Source organism: Rousettus aegyptiacus, unplaced genomic scaffold (assembly GCF_014176215.1).
Source record: "Rousettus aegyptiacus isolate mRouAeg1 unplaced genomic scaffold, mRouAeg1.p scaffold_m13_p_2, whole genome shotgun sequence".
Taxonomy (NCBI): domain Eukaryota; kingdom Metazoa; phylum Chordata; class Mammalia; order Chiroptera; family Pteropodidae; genus Rousettus; species Rousettus aegyptiacus.
Window position 1 is genome coordinate 161934931 of NW_023416295.1, and position 24206 is coordinate 161959136.

Sequence of the window (24206 nt, forward strand, 5' to 3'; positions counted from 1 at the left end):
TCAAGGTTTTTAAATTTGTTTCATCTGTTAATTGATACTTTCATGGTAGTCGCAGGAAACAAACAAACAAACAAACAAACAAAGTTAGTCTTTTGTTCTTTCAAGGCACATCTAACTTCATATTACAGAATATGCTGTTTTCTGGCTGACATTTACCATCTAAGAACAAACAAAATAATTAAACAAACAAACAAACAATGGGATCGGTGGCACTATGTGGTTGAAAAAAGGCTTTCTTTGGAGAAGAGATTCGCAGACCTTCTTGACCAGCTTTCCTCCCCCTAACCCCAGCATAGCTGAAGCATGATGCTACTGAGTTCCAAGTTGAGTTTCCATCTTTATAGAAAAAGTTAACTTGGCACAGAGTTTGGTAGAGCTAAGTCTGACCAGCTGCCGTCTCAGCCACAGGGGAAATTAAACGAGACACTGTGGCTGGTTCAGTACAAATCAAAATCTCTTGAGAATGATCTTAAAAACACATACCGATAATGACACTCAAGGATTCATCTTTTCATATAAACTAATTTTAGTCCTGGTCTCTGAGGTGCCATGCCTGTGAACAAAAAAAGTAAGATGTCTTTTTTAATTTGACCACTTGATAGTTCGTAGTTCTCCATTAGTTCCACGAGAGTTTTGGGAGAAAGTGGCCAAATCTGACACAGTCTACCAATATCTTAAGGTAGATTTGTGTATCTGTTTGTCATCTTAAAACAAAACAATGTCTACCTGTCTAGCTGACTTTCTTTACTCATGCCCCATATATTTTTAAGTGTACAATTCGGTGGTTTTTACTGTATTCACAGAGTCGTACAATCATCACCACTATCTAATTCTAGAACATTTTCATTATCCCCGAAATAAACTTCATACCTATGAAGTCACTTCCAATTCTATTTCTCACCTAGGCCCTAGCAACCACTAATCAACTTTATGGATTTGCCTATACTGGGCATTTCATGTAAATGGAACTGTACAATATGTGGTCTTTCGTGTCCTATTTCTCTCACTTAGTATCATGTACTTGAGCTTCATCCATGTCATAGCACATATTATTTTTTATATCCCATGTAATATTTTTAAAGGCTGTTTCTTGAGAAAAGGTAAAGGCTAAGTATTTCTTAATAGAAACCCTTGCTATCCTTGGAGGAGAAAATGAAAGAAGATATTCAACATAGAAATTTGACTTTTCACATTAATATATTAATAAAAAATAAATAAAAATTTAATCCAATAATTAAGAGCTGACAAAGATGAACTTATCTTAATAACAGAGATATTTTTCCTTTATAATCTTAGTAAAAATTAAGGTATATGTTTAATTAGTATATTGCAATTTTTAATTTAACTTAATTTTTTATCGCCTGGTAAACTTTTTGCACTGCCTCTATCAACACACGCCTGTAGTGGACAGAAAAAAATGAGCGAGGAGCACGAGGCTGCAGCTGAATTTAGAAAGTCAGAGGTGCTCTCATCAGCCACATGAGATGGACAGGAGATTCCTTCCAGTAGGCGAGAGAGCCGAGTGCAGACAACAGATGTGAGAAAGGTCCTCATAGCTGTCAACTTCCAGCATCCTTGTGCCGAAGAAGGGGCGGCGTCAACATGATTGATGTTCAGAGGCAGTACAAAAGCCCCGGATTTCTCCCCAACTGCTTGTCACACTGACCTGCACCATCTCTCGTCTGCTCGTGGGGTTTCTGTTAACTAGTACTGGAGGGGAGCAAACTCTTTGGAGAATAACAGTTGATTGCGGCCATGCCAGAACCCACTAAGAAAGAGGGTAAGACTCCTCCATAAATCCTTTTGCTGTACTTTTTTTTTTTAACATAATGTGTTTATTTTGATATTTATTTCAAACAAATATCCAATTTCTTAAATAGACTATAAAATAATAGAATTACCATGATTTCAGTAAAAGATCCTTGAGAGAAAAATAGGAAAGTTTAACCAATTGAAAAATATCTGATAATGATAGTTTATGAAGGGATATTAACAAAAATTTTCAAATTACAATTTTGTCATTCAATTATAAGGGGTCCTTAAAGTGTGATTTAAGGATGTTAATTGCTCGCAGGGAGCAGGTTGCATTTTTAAGTGTATTTTCTTAGGTTCGATTACAAACTTTTCACGAAGTATTTGCAATTTGTGTGCAGTGGGGAGTGGCTTGGGATGCTTTTTAAATGGTTCGTAAATTTGATCAAGATTTCAAAAAAGAATGTGAGAAAGTTTCCAGATTTTCTATTTTTTTCATGGAAAGACATTTAGAATACACAGATGCAGGCATTTTTTACTTTTATCAGTGCTTTTGGAGCTTTATTAGTTATATTATTAAATTCTTGCACAGAAAGAAAAATCAAACACCTGGGTAAAAAAATCTTTTGATATCACCGATGAATCATATTCTTTAATGAGCATTATTGGAGATAATTTCATAATATGTTAATTAAATGGAAATATGAAAATATTCATTAGAAAAAATGTTTCTTTTCAATTAGAAGAAATGTTTTTCTATTCTATAAAAAAATCAAGATTTTAAAACTACTAATTAATAACATAAATAAATTGGAATTAGAAATTACTAAAATGACTAATGAAAAACAAATTAATAGCACAAGTACATTTAGTTTAATTTTCAATGGAAACATCTATTAACATTCCTATTAGTCTTCACTGGTGCTTACTAAATCTTTATTTTTCATTTATGCAAATAAAAGTGAAAGAAAAAGATTAACAAAGAATATAAGAATTAGTTTTTTCATTTTTAATTCTTAAAACTGCTTTTAACCATTATTTTGAAGAATCTTGTAAAAAGATGTTAGACATTGAACCCAAACTTGAAATACTACCATATTACCAAAAGTCTTTGAAATATATTTTCTTTATATAATTAAGTAACCAGTGTTGACAGCCTGTGGTGATCAGTTTACAGGTTGGCTTTACTTAGTGGTGGAAGGCATTGATGGATGAAGTCTTCCACCCAAAATAACCACACCAAATGCATGCATTAATATGGGAACTTAATCCTGACTATCAGGCAGTGAGTTCAACCCCTGCTAAAGTGTCTTATTTGTAATGCAAATGATTTACATGTGTATTAAGTGTCCTTTTTTATTTGATCTGTCATTGGACTAGCCTCTTCGAGGCTTATTTGGATGAAATACATTCTGTTTCCTGACCGAAGACAGAATATTGTTTTAATTATCCTGTATTTAGTGGATATATTTGCATGTATTATTTTAAAACCCACTTAAAATGACAGGAAGCTGAAAAACTACCAAAAAAAAAAAAAACAGACTGTCAAGCCTATAAAGCTAATTAAATTATTCTGATCACTTGATGCAATAAAGTTTGTTTTTTGTCCAATAACTCAAGCTGATCCATTCTACTTCCAGAATCAATGAAATTTAGAGCTACAAAGAAGAAAATACATCTTTAACTTTAGCTCTCCAACCCCTCAAAATACATATTTTTAAATAAATTAACACAGATACCAAAGTCCCCATGATCTTCTTTTGCTGCAAAAGCACTGTTGATTTCACATTCTGTGTAGGAGTTCCTGACCCAGAACAGTAATTTTATACTCATAGATTCTTTAGTTAGTTTAAATTTGGGTAGTAGGAGTGGAGATATAAAAAGAGTTACTGATATATTTAAAATCCTTTGAGGATGTGCAGAGATTTTTTTGTTTGTTTCCTTACCAGCAGAATTAATTCTTAAAAAAACCACACCTTGAAAATTTTTCCTGGTGAAATCATTGCATTTTAATATTGTTTGCACCAGAAGAATAAGGACTATGGCAATTCAGAAACTATTCTGGGGCTTGCACCTTCTCCTGACTGATTTTATTTTTACTGGGGTTGGTTTTATTCCATATAAACACCCCTCTGAAAGATAACCTCAAGAATAAAACTTGCCACCAAACCTGTTCTTCAGAATCATTTCAAACTATCTGCAGAACCATTCCCAAACTATCTGCAGAACCATTTCTCTAGCCCCTACAGGTCTTTTTACATCTCTTCCTCAGCCAAAAGAACCATGTGCAAGAAGGGCATAACCCTTGCTATGAATCTTGATAGAAGACATGGGCTTGTTTGGCCCTCCTAAGATCCAGGAGGACCTGGCAACTCTTTGAAAGAGGCTGAGTTTTCAGCACCTGAAGTTGCCAATGATGTATCTCTCAAGTGCCTCCCAACCTACAGTTGCCTAATTCTGGAAACTTCATGTTGGGTCTTGGGAGAGCTGGTGCTTGCTTCTAAGGAGGAGAAGAAAGGACCGGTGTAACTTTGGGGTCCAAGGAGGAACTCTAATGGAAGTATTTAGTCAATAGTACTTATTTGGACCCTTGAAAAGATTCTGGATGACTCCGTTACTGCTCTTGGAGGAAGAAAGCATTATTTCTAAGGAGCAGCCACTTCCCATTGTCCTCTCCATCTTTATCAGTTGTGCATTTATTCTTTGTACTATCAGTTTGAGAAAAAAGACCTCTCTTATACTTTGGATTCATGCAGAACCTGAAGCCTAATAATTTTGTTTTTCTATTCTAATAGTGAGAGAAGATATAGAAAAAAGTTTGAGATTTGTGAGAATCTACCAGAATGTTTTGGATGCAGTTATTTATGTATCAACTATTAATTGAGCACTTATCATGAGCTAGTGTCTGGGATTTTAGAGATATGTTAACATGGTTGCCTTTCTAAAAGTCTTCACAATAAATTACCTCTGGGTCCTATTGTGTTTTAAAAAAAAAGAAGTCATCTTTCACTGCAAATTTCTCTTTTTCTGTCAAAAAGCAATTTTATCAATATGAAATTAGAAAATTCCAATAACCTTTTTTTTGGTAGTAGCATTTCTAATAGCTTAAAAATACTATGAATATTTCTTAAACTCATAAAAATGATTCCTTGGAATTTTATCTCAGTAATGTATAATAATTAAAACCATAAAGTCTGGTTTTATAATATATTTAGACAATTGTTAACTATCAGTTCAGAACCTACAAACCTAGAAAAATTCTCTTCTAGAACACCAAGAGACATTATCTTCTAAATGACCTAGAAAAATTCTCTTTTAAAACACCAAGTTGAGGCCTCAACCTGAATTCCACTTTTTATTACATGATACCTCAGGCCCTTTGATAGTTTCTGCACTTAATTTGTAGAAAAATGGTAAAAGTTCTCCCTTGGTTCTTGCATACCGTTCAAAAAAACTAAGGAGAGTCACCGTCATTTTCTCATCTTCCATGTGAGATCTCTTCTTAAAAACTCAAAGACATGGCAAAACATAATTCTATTTATGACCATAATTTTAAGGGGTCATTATGATAACTTCACAAACTAAAAGTATGGCATTATTGTTACCGATTCTTTTGCTATATTTACATACGATATTTATCTAAGCTATCTTGGCCTTTTTCAGTAGAAATAAGTAGAAAGAAGGTAATGGGGAATAACTTTTTTTTTTTTTCAATTCATAAGAGTTTTTCCTTTGCTATATCATTTCTTCTCGGTCCCTGGAGATTTCATCACACTTTAAAGTTCTGCTTTAAATCTACCTGAATGTAGAGCAACATTCATTATCCCTTACTTATTTCTCAGCATAGCTCAAGGCTTAATTATCATCAAAAAAGGAATCCTGGTGATGGAAAACCTCCCTCTAACATTTGCTATTTGACCTTCGGTTTCTACCTGCATGAGACTGTATGGACTATTTCAAACACTAAAATAAATTTATCTTTAGAAAAGTCATCTTCTATATAAAATATTACCTTTCCTTCAAACTGGGAAAAAGTTAATGTTCAGGAAGTTAGGGAAAGAACAGAGAAAAGGAGGAGGAGGTATTTTATCAAGGGCAACTATTTGACTCCTACTTTGAATGGTTCATTCAGGCCACGTTAAAGATTTAAATGAGGAATAAAGAATTTGTGTGAATGAATGCTACAACATTTTTTTCCCCTGAAAAAAACTTTGCCATACTGTACTGAAGATGTGCAGTGTAGATTTTGAGCTATCTGTTGTAACAAGGAATACGCTGGGGCAAATACACACTAGAGGGACTTAATACTTGGCGAAATCATTCTTTTTCAGTAGCCTGATTTTATGACTGTCCGGACTGCACCTGTTAGGAAAATAAATAAAGGACTGGCCAATTCTTTCCTCTCAAGCGCCCTAAATATATCACTTTAAAAAAACTTTGGAAAAACAAGTTGTATCTTTGCTTCTCATCCAGTAAGTCAGAAGTCTCCCCAGACCTTTCAAACAGCAGTGCAGTGAAGTTGAGGATAAGAAAGTTTCTGAAATGAACAAAGGTAGAACAGAGGTTAGGTGCGCTGGCGGGTCTGAGAGACCCGAGACAAAGGGGAAACTGTTATACTTACAATCTCTTGTTTTCTCAGTGGCTCACGTTATTTTGATCATGAGACATGGCCTCGAAACACCTTATTTTAGGTTCCTTATAGACACGCAATTCACAGAATTTTCTCGTTTATAGTAATTTCAAGGTCTTCGAATCTGACATGGATGTCTGAACAAACTACCTAGGCAAAGTCACCTTTAAAAACCACTTGATAGACGGGGTAAAAGGGGTCAAATATGTGGTGACAGAAAGAAATCTAACTATGGGAGGTGAACAGTGTAAATATATATATGCCTTACTGTTAAAGTGTACAGCTGAAACTTACTGGATTTCGTTCACCAATGTCACCATAAAAAAAAAATTAAAAAAAAAAACACTTGAACACCAAAATAAATAAATAAATGGGCACTTAGAAAACTTGAACGACTATGAAACAATGTTTTTACAATACCTTCGTAAACAAATATATACTTTTTTAAATTTCAGAGAGTTGTGGGAAGAGGCTGCCATGAAGGAAAATAAAGAGTTATTGTTTTTACAGCCCTAGAAAGCATTTTTGTTATTTTTGCTTAAATTTCTTATGATTGTTTTATTTAAAATTTATTTTTAGGCTCTATATGAACATGCAGAGAAGGATTTTTATTATCGTTAATAATGACTATTTTTATCTGCACTCCTCCTTAATTAGTCTATGAAACTTGTATTAAGAGACACAAAATACTCTTGGCAGCCAGGGACTTTTGTGGTAATTCTAGACCTCATCTCTAGACATAATTGGATGTGTTAGATAATAAAGAAAAGGATTAAAGCTCTAGCAAGTAAAAACAAGCAGAAAACTTTTAATATCATGTGTGTAGCTATGGGGATATGGCTATGTCTTCTTTCTCTGTGTTCATACCATGTCGGTTTGTGATGGGAACAGATGTCTTTTCTGCAAGAATCCATGGTTGGTTCAGAGCTTTCGTCCTGGGGAAACTCAATAAATACGCAGAAATAAAGTTACCCCAGTATGGTGTTCTGAATTAGGGTAATCATGAAGTAGCTATTTGTTATTCAAGAGCAGATTCCTAAAATGTGAATGCAGAATGATTAAGGAATAACAAACTGTGAAAAAGAGACTTTAATTACTTAATTTCCTACATGAATGCAAATTGTCTCATTACCAGAGAACAGAGCTTCTGTCCCCAGAGCCTCATACAAAGGTAGCCCCAAAATATCAGTGACAGTATTATCTTGTTGCACACAAATCTCTTCTGCATGGATAGGCTCACACAGAGAGGCAGCAAGCCACATTGCAGGATGTTCCCATTCATGAGGCAGGTTATTTATGTGTTTTTATATGCATTTTCAGAGGAAAGTTTTGGATTTGTCAGATTAGGGCGTGAAGTGGTTGGTTTGGCAAAGAGAAAGACCAGGATTATTTAATCCTATGCTTATTTCACTTTCTAAAATGAGTTCACAAAAACTACCTGTTACCTGACTTTCATTATTCTTTTCAAGTCTAAAATTCATTTTGATAAGACTTTTGCCCTTTAATACTCTCTTAAGAATAGACCTAGTTGCCACATCAATACAATATCTAAAATTATGTCTAATAGTATGTCAGATGTTAGATCTTATAATTTTGTTTTATTCATTTTTTGCCTTGTACTTTACATATTTATAAGAACTTGAGGTTAAAATTTTTTTTCTCAAAAATCATCTAATTTTCCCTCTAAATGGCATCAAATCTTTTAAAAAATTCCTCAGGAATTCTTTGCTCGTATCAGGCAATAGCTTTTGCCTTCTACAAAATTTTGTATATCTTGGAACAGAATTCTCTCCTTATTACTAAAAATTTCTCATTTTTTTTAAGTTAGATTTTTTAGAATTGTTCTGCATATAGTATGTATTTCGGCTTTTTCTTTATACTTATTAAGTAATATTAATTATTAAACGGTGAAATAAATAAAATATGCTATTCATAGAACATGCTAGACAGTTCAAAGTCCAGCTGTACCATGTACTGACTTACTTATACTTTACATCCCTCAGTCTTCTCATCTGTAAAATGGTAATAATACTTGTACCTAACTCATTGGGTCTTTGTAAGAATTAAATGAGATAAATCATGTAAAAAGCTCAAAGCAGGACCTAGCATGTAATGAGAACTCAAGTATTTCCCTTCTAAAACAGTGAACTCAAAAATCTTGTCTAGCACAAGGAGTTAAATGCCTCACGTTTCATATAAATTTTGAGATTATTTCCACCAATATATGACAACCACTGTAAGGTACATAACAATCGCTTCTCACCTCCTTACTTTGTGTTAATATTTATAATATATTCCCTAACCACTGCTGTCATTATGGTAGCCTTCATTGCCACTACAGCTAGTTGTTGGGTTTTTTGTTTTTTGTTTTTTTGTTTTGTTTTGTTTTTTGTTTTTTTGATCTCTAGTGAAACATCTTAGCTTCCACCCAGGGAAGCTCCAATTAAATAAGAGTCCTGTATTCCAGAGTCCCTGTTGTGTGCCCACTGAAATGTGTCATGTCCAGCTGGAGGTCTCCAGTTGTTAGACATGTGATGACAACCAGCTGTTTCTTCACGGTTCCGTTGTGGGGGCATGGCCTTTCTCACTTAGATGAAAGAGTCACCCTGTACAGTTGAACCTGTAACTATAACTGCCACCAAGGGTTAACAGGCTTGAGTTTTAGGACATTTAAGATTTCTTTCCCCACCAGGGTGCTTTTGGCAGGTGGGGTTTTCCTTAGGTCTGAATATTTCTGAGGTAACCACATGAAGAACTCTCCATGACCACATATGGATGTGGTATGTGATTGATTGAGTGCTGCTGTGTTTACTGCTGCAAAATTTTTTCTTTATGACCCCACCTGGCATTGGTACTGTCCTTTCTCTATTTTTAAAAAGTCACCCAATACGAGGCCCAGCAATGTCTTGGGGCAAGGCCTTTAAGGAATCTGTCTGATAACCTTATCACCTCATAGGAGAGATGTGACTGTGGTGATAATCTGCCCAGGAACAGACCCCTGGGAAAGGCATAATAGGCCCTAAATGAGGAAATTGTTAACAATTCAAATCACTTTTGCAATGATTTCTTTTTGACCTAAGCAAAAATTTTAAACTTCAATTTGAGTAAAGGTTTTCCCATACCACCGCCATCCCCCATTTATTGCCATTCGAACCCCTGTTTGATTCTTAAAATAAGGATAAAGAGACAGGTTCTGATCTTAGCAAAAGGTCTCATTTTCATTCAGTCTCATGTTAACAGTGAGAAGCTATTTGTTGCGATGTAATACTAACCACATTTAATCCTCTTCCTGTGTGGAATGACATCTTGAGTTGAAACATGTGTAAATAGAAATGTGTAAGAACGAGCTGACCAGGAGAGAAAAAAAAATCCCGTGGATTCAGGGAAATTTCATCAGATTGAATAACGAGCCACTGAAAATTTACATACTTAATGCACAATTAGACTTCTTCCATTCTCAACCTTAAAATATAGTCTTTGGCAATATTTGGCCACAGTAAATGAATGTAGATTAAGTTGACTGAATCATTCTGACCAAATTGTTAGCTTGATTCTCTGGATAGCTGAGTTTATTTTGTTTTTGAAACTTACTATTTCAAATAATTTGAATAGAAACATGTCTAAAATGTGATGTATTGCTTTTTGGTTTTAAAAACAAAGTACAGTGGATATAATTTAATTTTGCCTTAAGTTATAGATATAAGTTATTATACCACATGATATCCTGAAAGCCCAAAATATTTGCTTTTCTATTAAATGGGCTCGTATTATTTGTATTTTGAATTGTGTCCAGTTTTTCATAGCTTTTTTGTTTCATCTCTCGTGGGGAGGTTGCCATCTTCTTTTATGACTTTTGTCAATACGCGAAGCTCCCCATTCTCTTCCTTTTGTTGTTTGCTGTGGACCCCCGTTCAGGTTATTAATCTAGCTGAGTAGGGCTACACTGTGGAATGTCCAGCAGGGCACCTAAGGCACCACACTTAAGGAGGCATTCATTCTCAGGGTTATGCAAGTGCAGGGTCAGCACCTGTGAGCCAGCGCCTCTTTAAAAATCATTCTGTGGGCACGTGAAGGACCTGGGTCAGGGGGTTCTCTTATGAGTAAAGCCCTTGAGCTCTCAGTGCTTTGAGTTTGCAGAGCTTGAGGACCTTGAGACAAATTCATTTTCCTCTTCCGAGACCCTTTTAGTTTGTTGGTCGGCAGCTGTTATTTGAATAAGTGAGTTGCTAGACGCCTGAGTTCTGAATAGGGAAGGTGGTACTAGACAATATTACCCTTTTGTCTCTGTTATTATGCACATAGAAAAATAAGCTATTACCCTCCACCTCCCCACCAAAAAAAGAATTTATGGTTTTTATTTTGACTGCTCCATTTGTTTTATTAATCAAATCTATAGATTTTTCCTCAACAAGACATATGACATTAATTTAAAGACAACAACCATACACACAAAATATGTTTAATAAGCTTTGCAATAAATTCAAAACAGTTCTTAAGCTTTTTGGTCTCAGATCCATTTGCACTTTTAATAATTATTCAGAAAATTTAAAAATATTTCTTTATGCATATTATATCTACCAATATTTAATGTTAGAAATTAAAATGGATTAAAATTTTAAAATGTGAGAATGCATAGCACAAGTTCCATTGACTATTAGAGCATTATGTCATCAAACATTATATATCCTGTGGAAAATGTCACTCCATACTTGTGAGAGAATGTGAGTGAAAAAAGAAAATAATGTCTTAATATTTAAAAAATAGTTTCACCTTATGGACTCCCTAAAGGGGTCTTGGGGGATTTTGGAGGGATCTCAACATATTTTGAGAATCACTATTATAAATCAATATAAAATTGCCTCTTAAAAAATGTGTAATTCACTTAAATCTCAATGTGTAAAATATCAGGGTCTATAGCATATAATGGATAGAACAGGAGATAAAATAAGCACAAAACTATAAAAATGTTAAATTCAACATTAATTTATGTCCAAAATCTTTATCTGTGGTGCATAAGCAATAAGGCCAGTACAAATGCACTGTCATTTGTATTTGCTGATCTTTCTGCCCACCCTTACGATTCGCATAATTGAAACTTCTCTAAGAATGATGAACCCCCCCATCCAAACGACATTTTATATTAGAGCAGTTTTTATCATGCTGTCATCTAGGCATATGAGATCCAAGTTCCAACATAAACACAGTGCAAACCCCACTATCGACAAGGACACATTTGACAGTGTTAATGATATATTCGGTCTAAAAAGAAAAATAACTTGCTGCACTACCAAAAATGACAAAACAGCATTTGGCCAGCATCTTATTCACCATGATGTTTGCAGTACATGAGGCATTCACATTGTTATTTCAAACTAGCATTTTAATATTGAAAATAGGAATTAATAATTAGGAATAACATACAATTTTCTCTTGTACTCTAAATTACCAAAAGATGGTTTTAGTACATTTATTTTATCCAAAAAAAAAAGTGACAAAAAGAAAGCCACAAAAAAAAAAAAAAAAGATTTATAATCCTACGACTCAAAGATAACAACTATTACATGCTCTTGCTATCTTTTCTGTGGCTATATCGTATATTATATGATGCAATTATGCCCTCCATGCTATCAAAAAGCTAAACTAAGCATGAGGACCCATGAAATATTTTCGAGCAGGTCAAGCAATGTATTCTTTGAGCCAGTGAGTACATGGAAAGGAGAGAGTGGGTTGTTTATATCATTTGGGTGTAGAGACAGATATATAGAGAGAGGCAGGTTAACGCCTCTTAAGACTTCAGAGTTTTTCCTCCCTTTCATTTACTGACCATGGATGCTTTGAGCATTGAAAGTAGAAATGGTCTGCATTGGAGAGAGCAAAACCATGTATGGAGTTACTGGGTTCCTAGTCTTTCAGCAACAGCACAGAGGCCACATATGGGGTGTCTATTTAATAGCTGCCACCAGTGCCCGTCAATTAGAACGCCTGGCACTCACTGTGCAGGCCTGCCATTGGTGGCATACCTGTGCTTTTTACAGTAGGTGGTCATAGGAAAAACCCACCAGAAATAGCTCAAGCCCTTTGAAAGCATTTCAGGGTTGGAGAGGGAGAGAAAGTCTATATCCGTGAATTAGATAGGATCAAAGAACAGCCGCCCTTGCCAAAGGAGGAAAGAGCTGGCGTTAGTGGCTCGTTCAGAATCCAGTTAATTTTCATGTTGGCCATTAAAATATTTCCTTAATTTTTCAGAGTATCCTTGTTTCTTCTTTTTATTAGAAATAAAAAAAGTTTAAGCAATTTGTTTATTTCCGCTTCTTTTGGCCATCCTGTTGGTATGTTTTCCGGTGGAGATACTGGGACATCTAGAGGGAAACAAAAAGCCAACTTTATTCATCTGGCAGACAAGTCCCTCAGAATTTGCCCTTCATCTTTTGAAAAAAAGCAGAGATGTAGTAGAACCTCGCCTCAATAAACACTCATTTGCTCTACATTTTAAGTGGAAAGAGCTTCCTAAGGCTGGGTGCCTTCTGATAGTTACAGCAAGGCTAAGCCAGTTGACAGTGGAGGTGGCATGGTTGTCTGAGGGGTTTTTTTGCTAAGAAATGCAGCCCGGATTTTGAAAGGGAGGATTCCTTAGAAAGGCAAGGGGTGTATCGTCACCGAAGGCCAAAATGCTAGCCCTAATTGCTCTCCTGCCCCTGTTAAGAAACGGAAAACGTGTGTTGACAGTAAGAAGAAATATAAATGATGGGATTGGGTGAATGCCTGGGCGCGTTCAAGAGGGTCACCAATGGGAGACATAGTGTTCCCTGTGGGTAAGGCAGACGAAGAAAGCTCCCAGTACAGTGCCAGGGGCTGGTTCTTTATTTCTTGGCAGTGGGGAGGAGAGGCTTTTGTGTTTGTAGGAAAAGGCTGCCAGTCAACTATATTTATGGAGCACCTGCTGTGCAGAATTTGAAAAGGAGGAGACAAGCCTTGTCCTCAAGAAGCTTGTGATCAAAGAGAGAAGAAAATTCTCCATCTACTGTAAACCTTTTAGCATTCACAATCTCATTTAAAATGGAGAGGACTAGGTGATATTTAGGGCAGAATCTGAGTGTGTTACTCAAAGTGTGTTGGGGACTGGTGGCATCAGCATCATCCAGGAGTTTATTAGAAATGCAGAATCTTGAATCCTCCTGTAGACCCCCAGAGTCGGAATCTGCATTTGACCAAATCCTTAGATTAGCTGAATGCACACAGCAGTTTCAGAAGCACTAGAGTGGTTTTCATCTCTGCACAGAAGCACGAGAGGGGCCCTGGAGGTGGTGAGTCTTTAATATTTTGAGAGAGCAAAGCTACCTGGTTCAGTGACTAAACTGGTAGAAAAGGGCAATTCGTTTACCTGTGAGCTTCTTCTTAAATACAACCATCTATCTCATCTTAGCCACTTTAACAAACCTCAGCCCTTGTTAAATTCATAACGGGAGCTCAATGAATTTGGTTGCATGAGTACAACTTTGGTCTCCATTTAGTGAGGTATTGTGGAAATTGCTGTGAGTGAATTATTGTTATAGAGGCAGCCAACGAATTTGGGCAACATGCAAATGATATTGAGAGAAGTGAGCAAAACCGTAGGCAAAGTCAGATACAGAAGTGTGAATTAAAGTAAGGGAGATAGGGAAGCAGTTCCTGTCGGGCAAAAGGAGCTGTTACTGGAGCCCTGAAGCCTACCTGCAATGATATGTATTCAGTTTAAGTCATATGCTGCCTGGTCTTCACCACTCTTGTTTCCTCATCTCTCCAGGTTTAGGAAAGCTGGAATTTCAGATGCCCTGAAAACTACTGAGCGTTCATTTTCTTATCCTTTCTGTCCCACCATGATTAAGTGATCGATCAAATTATCTACATTGTGCAAACTCTATATAAAGCACTTAAATTTCCTCAAAATCAATCATTATTTTATAGTAGGAGGGTGAGGAGCTTACCTCCTCCGAGAAGTCCATTAGTTTCCTACTGTCTCCATCAGCATGAACTGGAAGTGCAGCTCCATGCTGCAGAGCCCAGGTTCTGCGTCACACAGACACGAGCCAGCGCCTGGCTCCATTCTTCATGAGCTGTGGGACCTCACATGGTCTCAGTTCCCACCTGTAAAATGGGGATAATTATAGTACTGACTGCGTAGAGTTGTAAGGATTGTAAGAGTTAATATATACTAGGTCCTGCATGCAGTGGGTTCCAAAAAAGTGGTTGAGATTTATTTATTTCTTTACTGGCTGCAAAGTAATGGGGTTTCTATGATTTTAAGAAGGTAAAGTTCTGGCTCCACCTACCTACCAGGCAGGCATGCATTCTTCTATGTTCACTTCTTGCAACCATCCTAAAAATGTACTAGCGCTAATATACTATAATGTTTCTGCAGTTCTGACTGTCTGATACAGTTAGCTGTTCATGACCTATGTTCTGCGGATTTGTTGGAAGTTGAATTAAGCCCTTTAAATTCTTTGGTTTGATTTGGAAGCTGTTACATAGAAAGAACATTGGGTCTAGAGACACAATGGAAATGGACAATTCACATTCAGGGCCCATTTACAGTTTCAAAGTTCAAGATGATTCCTTTTTATTTATTTGATTAGAATTCGCCCTTGGCCTTACTTTCAAAACAGGATTTTAAGCAATCATAGCTTTTCTTACAAAATGGGATTTTGTTTACACAGATGTAAGAAAATGTGGCCAAGTTGGTAGTTCAAATAGAATCACCAAAGAAGCACTTAATTTCTTTCTTTTTTTTTTTTTACCAATTCACTATGTATTTAATGTGTTTTCATCAATAAAATGAGGCACCAGAGAGAGGAGAAAGAAATGAAAGATCCCTGTCCTTGTTCAGTTGGGAGGGAAAAGAAATGTACAAATACTGAGACTGAAAAATAATTTTAAAAATAACTGAAGAATAAAGTGTATTATGACGTGGTCCAGAATGCCAAGAGACTAAGGGAGAGGAACACAGTGGAATAACTAGCTCTGAGCATCTTAAGAAAAATGCCGAAAAGACAAAGATTGTCAAAGGACAGTAATGGTAATAGTTATTGCTGTAAATTACAGAGCTTCATCTACATGCCAGGAACTGTGTTGGGCTTTTTACACAGGCTTAGCACCCTAAGAGACCATTTATTTTATTATTCACATGTCACTGATGAGGACACCAGGCTGACAGAGATTAAGAATTTCCCCAGATCACACAACTAATACAGCGTAGAGTCAGGATTCAAACCTTGGTCTGTCTGACAGAATCACATGTAGAGAAAATGCAAAAGGTCTGTTAGGGAGAAGATCATCGCTCTTCTCAGTGGCAGAAAGGCCAGAGGTGAAAAGAAACATCAATTCTAGAACAGAAGGTCTACTAGGGTGAAACTAAAGGAGGGAAGGGAAGACAGTGCTTTGATTGCTAACAGTGGCTTTGATCGCGAACCTAAGAGTGTAGACCTAACCAAAAAAGTAACAGAGACCCTCTCATGTAGAATAACAGGATGAAACCTAGCTGTGGCATAAGTAATACCTGCAGCTGTGGGAAAAAGAGACTGAAAGGCAGAGAAATTTATACAGAGAGAGAATGAGAAGAATTTCTCAGGCAATGGGCAGCAGATAGATATCCAAAAGATAGTATGTCAAATTGGCTTCTCGCTCTCAGTATTCTGATATCCGTGTGCTGGAACAACTCACCCAAAGACAAGTCTAATGTTGGTTAGATTTCCACCTCTGCACTCAGATCTCTGAAAATAAAATGTTTTATCTTTTGGTTGACACTGGCTCTAAAGATCCTTTGCATTATGTGGGGAAGAAACAAGTCTTTCCCTCAGTGCCATCTAAGGAATCCTTGTCTTTTGCTATCTCTTCAAACCACATCACATCCTGCCATGCTCTTTTCTGCCGGTCTGAAAGCTTATATGTTTTTTTCCTCCTCTTTGGTCATATTTTTTCTCCCTCATTAGAAATATTAATATACTTATTTATAGTCATCCGAATTAACATAGTTGCTGTTTTTTTTAAACAATAAATTGGAATTTATACCTGGCACAAAAAAAAAAAAAAAGAAAAAAAAAATTACTGACGAAAGAAGACGCTGCTACATCTTGGCAGCCTTGTATTTCTCCTTTCTTGATTTCTGTTGCCATGTAGTTCGTTCATTCTTCTATGCTCACTCCGGCCTACCCAGACTGAAATAGGCACTTGGCTTGGCCATAGTGATGACTCTTGGGCCTCACTACTTGTCGTGAGGTATTGTCCTCTTGTCTTGGAAAGAGCCACTTATGGAAAAAAATGTGGAAAGCCCTAGATCTGCATGAAGATAATGCTCCTGGGATCTCATGGAGTGCTTATAATTCAACAACTTTTCTTTGATATTTAATTGTCAAGCAGAAAATCATTTTAAAAGAGATCACCTTCATTAACTGCCTCTTCTTGCCCTGGAGGAGAGTAGCTGGTTCTCACACACGTCACTAATTCCCAGCTCTGGGCATCTGTGGGGACTCAGCAGGGGAAATTCTATGCCTTTTGGTCACGGGGTATGCCATTAGCTCCTTAGACATAGGATATTTTCTAACAGAAGTTTCTTTCACAGGCTTTACTGCCATTCTTCTCTATAATTCTGGATATCCAAAGCCAAGAACAAAATCTCAAAACCAGAGATCTGAAAACGCAGGACGAGTGTAGGTGGAAATCTACTGCAGACAGGGGCACTTCCGGAAACGATTGTGAGAGGGGTTGATTTTGTTTTCCAGTGAACAGTGGTTCGTCTTGTGAAAGTACATGTTGCAAAGTCAGGGACTTTGGTTTCATGAACATTCAGAAAGTTGGTCTCATGATGTCGGGGACACCATGGCGCCCTTATTTTCTGAGGAAAGCGAGGTCTTATTTATCGAGCACTAATCCCATCTTAGACTCTGCCGAAGGTGAATGACTCAGGCTCTAAGAGACATGCTCGCTGTGTCTCATTTCATCCACACAGCAACCTCATGCATATAAGATAGGTGTGGTTGTGCTCATTTTCCCAGAGAACAGAAAGAGGCTCAGTGCCATTAAATGCCCCACCTGAGGGGATAACGAAGTGGTAAGGACACTCGGATCCTGATCTTACCTGTGTTCTGCCCATCACGACGCTATGCCACCTCTCGGAAATCTATATAATACCATTTAAAGCCTCATCTCTCACCGTACACCAGAAGGCAGTGTGTCTTAGGCCTCTTGATGCCACAGGTTGATGTTTTTCCTGCTTCATCCGTCTTATAGGTATAGGTAAGGTGGAGTAAGGTGACTGCCTGGAGTAAGGTGACTGCAGCCCGGGGCTGTGGAAATTAGCTTTTCTCTGTGATATGTGAGCCTAACACTTCCATTACTCTTTTTATTTCTAGAAAATGAAGTACCGGCCCCAGCCCCAGCCCCACCCCCAGAAGGTAAGTGAAACCACTACACCACACATTTGAGCTGTAAACACAGGACTTCTATTCCAGCAAGATTTGGCCTTCGATGAAGCTGTGAGCTCTAATCTTACTCCTGTGGAGAAGTTAAATGACCACAGTTGTGATCGGTTTACAATAATAATACATTATGTTCATATAACACTCTCATGTTTAGTATCGTTTGGACGACACATCATATACTTATTAAACCCTTGGGGTTATGCCAAGGTTATAGTTATGCACATGTTTTAGTGCTGAGCCTCCACGGGGCTGAAGGATTCGCAGTTTTTTGCATGCAGCTAAGGGCAAACAAAACCCACATCTTTCTTGTGAGCATGGGGAGCAGGTCCCACCTCAGCCCTGGAAGATCAGCAGCCCCTTCTGAACTTGAACTATGCCACCATCGAGCACCTCCAAAAAATTCCTCGGAGAGTTTCCACAAAGGTTCGGTGGCCTCCAAGGCTCAAGATCAGAACCAACTTCTCCAGTTCTTTAAAACCATGTTGTTCACCAGGTGGCAACAACAACAACAACAATAACAAAAAAAACAACAACAAAACAGGGAGTATCGGTTCAGTGAACTCCTTCACAGGTAGAGGCAGTGCCCAGCAACACAAGTGAAGTCTGCTTTTATAACTACAAAGCTCTAAGCGGAAGGAGGGAGGGGCTGGAAACAGGATTGAAAGAATGACAAGCCCAAATGGAATGTTAAACTCCCAAGCTGGATCTCCAGAATCATTTGTCTGCCTAGCCAAGTAACCCCAAGATGGAGACAACCAAAATTTTGTGCATTTTCTTATGAAGATACCAAACTACCCTCTCTCAATGTTCTTCCTCCTTGAACAGGATGAGAAATGGGCATTCACTTAGGAATTATCCATAGGGTATTTACCATGAGCACAACTCTACCCTAACCCTTCAGAAGGATACAGAGCTACCTACCCGACATTTATTGATAACTAGGTACAAATGTACTGTACCAGATGTAGTGGGGAACTCCAACTAGAAAACATTTCCCTTTATTCAGTTTGCTTACGGCCAAGTAGAAAATAAAATACAGACCAGCGAGCAACCACTGCGATGAAACATAGACAAAACTATTAAAATCTCACAAGGCACTATGTGATTTAATGCACGTTACTTGAATTGACAATGTGGTGTAAAAACAAGTGGTGGGAGGTCACTGTGGACCGGTCCAGCCCAGTCGAAAGCAGGAATTGAATAAGGCCTCAGTTGCCAGTGGCCTTTTTGCATGGAAATTTATAAGGGGATCATGAAGCTCTCCCACCTCGGAGATCATTTTTAGGAAGGCAATTTGAGAAATCTAACTGCTCACGAGAGCCCCTTTGTCCAGCTAAGAATACTAGATCACACACTCAAAACCCTTAAGTAATATAGAAGAGTATTGCTATGTGTCAAAATGAATGGAACAGGCTCAGTGCCATATGAGTTTTAAACAGGGGCACATTCAAGTTTAGTTTTCTTTTAACCAGTATAGATGTGTGACAGTCTTCTTAGGAACTTCTTTGATGTTTCCTTCTTGCATTTACAGATGCATTTTTTTGTCATGTGTACACTGAAAACCTGCAGGCCATTACAGACATAACCTTTCCCTTCTGTACTTTAGATCAGTAGCTGTTACTGGGCCACTATAGAATTTCCTGTATTATGCCATATTCCATATTCATTGCACAATACTGACTTCTTGTTGCTCAAACAAGTCTCCACCCAGATTCTCTACTAATTAACTAAGATTCAGATCTCTATTCAATCAAAAAAGGAGAGAATTTGTGCTTGAAACAATTCTTTTCTTATATATACCAAAAGTCAGGCACCATTTCCAGGTATCTAAATTAATATATAATTCTGAACAGAGGCAAATGCAAACTGGATGGTCTCAAATGATAAAATCTGATTTTACTGCTCTCATATTGCATTTATTGCTACTCAACTCAACCCACAATATTTTGAAATGTGAAACTATCATACAATTACAGATTTTATAGACTGCTTCCTTATTGTAATATTATTTAGAAGTTCAAAGTATTAGAACCATTACATGGGTCAAACTTCCTTAAAAAGTCAGTTCCTTTGTTGGGGTGTACAAGGAAATGACCCATATTTTATAAGTACTGTGTGCAAACCAATTGTGCCACTGGAGCACGACTCACATATTATACTCACTTCCACACCAGCATGTTATAACGACATGCACTTGCATGTTATAACAGCAGCTAAGTGTATTTGAACACAACCTGTATTACATTATTTCTTTGTATACTTTTTTCAAAAGTCAATTAAGTTTAATGTGACTCTACATTGTAATTCCCAAATTCATAATTCATGTACAGCATAATAAACGTGAGCATCATTTATGATCTGACTGTTGTCATTTATTTCTCCCCCATCCCATTGCTCATCACACAGTAGAATGCTTTCCTTAAGACATTTTTTTTAAAAATGTGCTTGTACTTTCCACACAGAACCAAATAAAGAGAAGGAAGATGGAACCGCACCACCAAAAGGTGAGTGGAGGGAGAAAGAATGAGACTGAATTCAGTAAACTTAGAAGCAGAAAGAGGTCAGTAATGATTACCATGGCAGCTCCGTGGAATTTCTCTTTATTTTTCATCTGTGTGGTTAAGTATCCCTCCTTTGTATCTTATCTGCTTAATCCAGTCAGCATAATGACAAATGGAGCTTTATTACACACATTTCTAAAAGAAAAACAACAACGATAAAAATATTACAAACACATGTTGATATACCAGCAAATTAATTGGTATTGTCCAAATTCAAATGTTTATGTGAAGGAAAAGAGGTGTCTGGTCTCTTTAAGATTATACGGATTTGGAAAATTATCTGGATTGCCCAGATTTTTCTTTAATTGAATGTTTTCATGTTATTGTGTGAACTGTTCCAGGTTTCACTAGTAATTCTGAAGGCCAGCATCTCATTTTGTAACACTATGTATTTTTAGATTTATATAATGATTTATGTAGATGGACAAGACAATCTTAAGGAAGCATCATGTTGCTCCTTGTTGACTTGTAAACTCATTTATTCCTGCAATATAATTCTCTTTTTACTTTATATGGTGATAGTTCATTTAAAAAAAAAAGGATGATCTTCATCAGATAGATCTGTGAAATGCTAATTCCTTTGTCTCCCCATGACGGAAGTTATTGTAATTTTTGATCATCTGTCTTAAACTAAGGATCATTAGTCTTCAACAGAAGAAAGTTTCCACAGAGGCAGATATGACAATTCTGCTTTATATTTTCCTATCATCATTTATAAGTTCATTTTTTAATTTGTGTGATTGATAACATAGTGTAAATTTTAGAATAACCAGTTATTTCCTGACTGCGATAAAATTTTTTTCTTTTTTTCCGGACACCACTCAAAAACATGTTAAGTATCTCTCTGTTCTTACTATGTCGTGTTTCAGTAGCTAATTCCTATGATATTATTGTCTCCTGCATATTAGTAAAATACTTTTTTTCTTTCTTTCAGTCCATTGGACCACTTTTCTTCAGCTAACTTGAATTTACACTCTCATAAAGGAATACATTTAGTACACTCACTTTGTCCTCGACCTTGAGTGGCTCCCATGGATAGTGACCTGAATTCTAATACTGGCCACATGAGCCACAGTCTGAAGGTTATTTGCTTATGGAATGCAGACAGTGCAAACTCCTAGAACTCCTTTCATAAGATGGTTCAAGGATGTTTGGGCATCCTGGCTGGAGTTATTGTAACATTATTCTCTACAAGGCTGATGGCATACACCTCTGTTTCCAAATTTGGAAAGGTGTTTGGGCCAGGCTGTAAGGCTCAACCAACAAAGCAAATGATGTAATCCCAGAGGGCAAACTGTCAAAGTTTAAACAAAGCCTGTGCCTGACCTTTAATCTGAAAAGTCATCATATTATATTTGTGTGCTTAAATGAGAAAATGTCTTTCTGTATATTAAAATCAACCAACCAATCAATACAAAACATTTTTTCTGTATGCAGAATACAGTTGGATGAAAAAGCAAAGTTGGATGACTAGAGAGGGCATCCTGAAATTAGTGGCATTTTTTTCTGATATTTGCAAAGGTTAAGCAAAGCCATGGCCACATGCAGTCACATCCCCAACTACATAAACTGCAATGTATATATTTGCTCTACATGCCCAGGAAGAAAATCAATTTAGGATAGAAAGCGACATCCCTAAAAAAAGACAGTAGGTAAAGAGAAGTTATTTCTAAATACACAAACCTTTCAGCTATTACCCACTTTCATTGAGGACAGAAAATTTTCAAAAAAAAAATATTTAAGCAGAAAGTAGACACAATAAACATTGCTGCATGTGTGCCTCAGTTGAGAAAGAAGACCTGCGTGAACGTGAACAATATCAACAGGTGCAACAGATCTTTCTCCAGCGTTGTCTAGAACGTCCTTTCTCGTCCTTTACCCTCCCCCTACCTTCAGTCCATCTAACTGTTTTTTAACTTTTCAGCTCTGCTTTCACTCCTTTATACAGCTTGCCCCTGACTTTCATCTCTCCTTCCTTTTCCTGATTTCTCTTGGACCGATTGTCCCTGTTGTTCAATCACTCTTTTCTCCACTTAATCAGATATTAATGGTTCGCTCCTTTCTCTAACAGACTGTAAGCTTTTTGACAGTCAAGCACGTTGTCTTAACACCTCTTTGGGTCCCTCATCTCCTTTTTCCCGGTGTCTGGCAAGGAGTCGCACAAGGCAATTTCCTAATAAATACCTGTAGGGTGAATGAACAATTGAATTCCTGAGCTGGCTTAGCTGCTGATCATACAGAAAATAGCGATCTGGATGGATTTGTATTTTTGTGTGCTAGGGATCCCAGGACCACCTCACACCAACTCTGAGAGGTTCAGAATGAGACAGTGACGCTGTGCATTAAGTACTCTTCCTCAGAACAGACCAACTCACTTAAAGCCATTGAAAATGGTCACACCTGGATATTAGTATATTCTCATACTTTAATTAGTCTCTTATCTAATTGGTTGAAGTATATCAGTTAATAGCTCCAAAGCTGTCACTGTTGAGAACGTTATTCATAGCCACACAACCTTAATATCATTCTCAGATTGCCTGAATCATTCTGTAGCAGCCTGGAAATGTTCTGGGAAAAAGATTTTTGTAGCCACAGAATGTTGTTTGGTTCTGACATCAGTCTTACAAGTGGTGCCTGCGAGTAGATTTGCCAACTTTTCAGATTTACTAAGAGTCTCTGTCTGGGAAACAGCTGATTTCCCAGGAAGGGGGCTTTACTATTTGTTGGTTTGTTTATTTGCCTCTGGACTTGTCCATCCAGCTATCCTGTTCCTTAATACTGCCCACTTTGTCCTGGAAATGAAACAATAGAGATGGCAATAAAAATATGTGTTTAACCAAACAGCAATACCAGAATTTAGATGTGCAAATCCCTTTTGGATCATTCAGGGAGGTAATGTTCTTATGAAAATAATGCTACTGTGGCTTAGAATTCTTCCAGAATAATGACAGGTGGCGAATCAATAAAACGCAGATATAGATTATTTTGTATATCCTCAGCGGGGCCAAAGATCTGCCTTTTAATCTAAAGTTCATTTATTCAGAGAGTATTCAGAGGCAGCTATGTGCCGGGTCGGGGTCTGACGCTGGGTTCTGGAGCCAACTTTAGGGAGCTTTAGAGAGGAGAAAGGCCATCAAGGACGGTGGATTTCAGCTTTGGAAGCAGACAATTGTCACGGAGGGGCATGAGTAGAGAATAATGTGGGTGCTCAAATTGGATCATACTTTTTTTGGTCCACCAGCATTGCATGGCATGTGTGAACGGAGAGTAATGAGACTGAGTCTCTTCTATGGCTCAACGATTGGCCCTGTGGGAAGTGTTAAAACTGGTCCTGTGGGTGGTTACAAATGTGCCAGCAGCATTAAAATCAGAGACTACATTAAAGATCAGTACTCATTTCAATGTCTGTGCTTTAATGTATATTTTTTAATTTTTATTTTTTGCATCTTATTAATTTATAGTCAATATATATTTTTTGGTGAGCCTAATTGGAATAGTTACTGCCTCTTTTTATTTTTCTTCCAGAAGAATAACTGCTTTTGGTAATCGTGGCAAGAGAAGTAAAAACTGTTTTTTTCCAGGCATTAACATTAACATTATCACAAAAACTGTTATAAATGAAACTTGTGTATATTAAAGATATCACATAACATGAGATAAAGCATCTTTCTTTTGACATGAGTTTGGTTAGCAGAGGAGGAAGTGAATCAGCAGAAGTTCCAGCAAATTTCTCCTAAATATGATTTTTTTTTTAATTAAAAGAATAATTTAAAACTTTGTTTTCTTCATTTAGGTTCCTCTACAACTGCA

The 24206-nt window shown here is 37.0% G+C and overlaps 1 protein-coding gene across 7 annotated transcripts in view; it reads left to right on the top strand.

Annotated features, from left to right (window-relative positions):
• Positions 1-1669: 1669 nt before the first annotated feature.
• The window catches only part of MYBPC1 (myosin binding protein C1), an 84700-nt gene continuing 62163 nt past the window's right edge, over positions 1670-24206 (top strand). For all 7 annotated transcript variants that reach the window (XM_016127084.2, XM_016127082.2, XM_016127080.2 and 4 more), the window contains exons 1-3: positions 1670-1780; positions 17767-17808; positions 20298-20339. In XM_016127084.2, the coding sequence (XP_015982570.1) occupies positions 1756-1780; positions 17767-17808; positions 20298-20339 (109 nt within the window). In that variant the 5' untranslated portion in view covers positions 1670-1755. The remainder of the gene's footprint in view (positions 1781-17766; positions 17809-20297; positions 20340-24206) is intronic.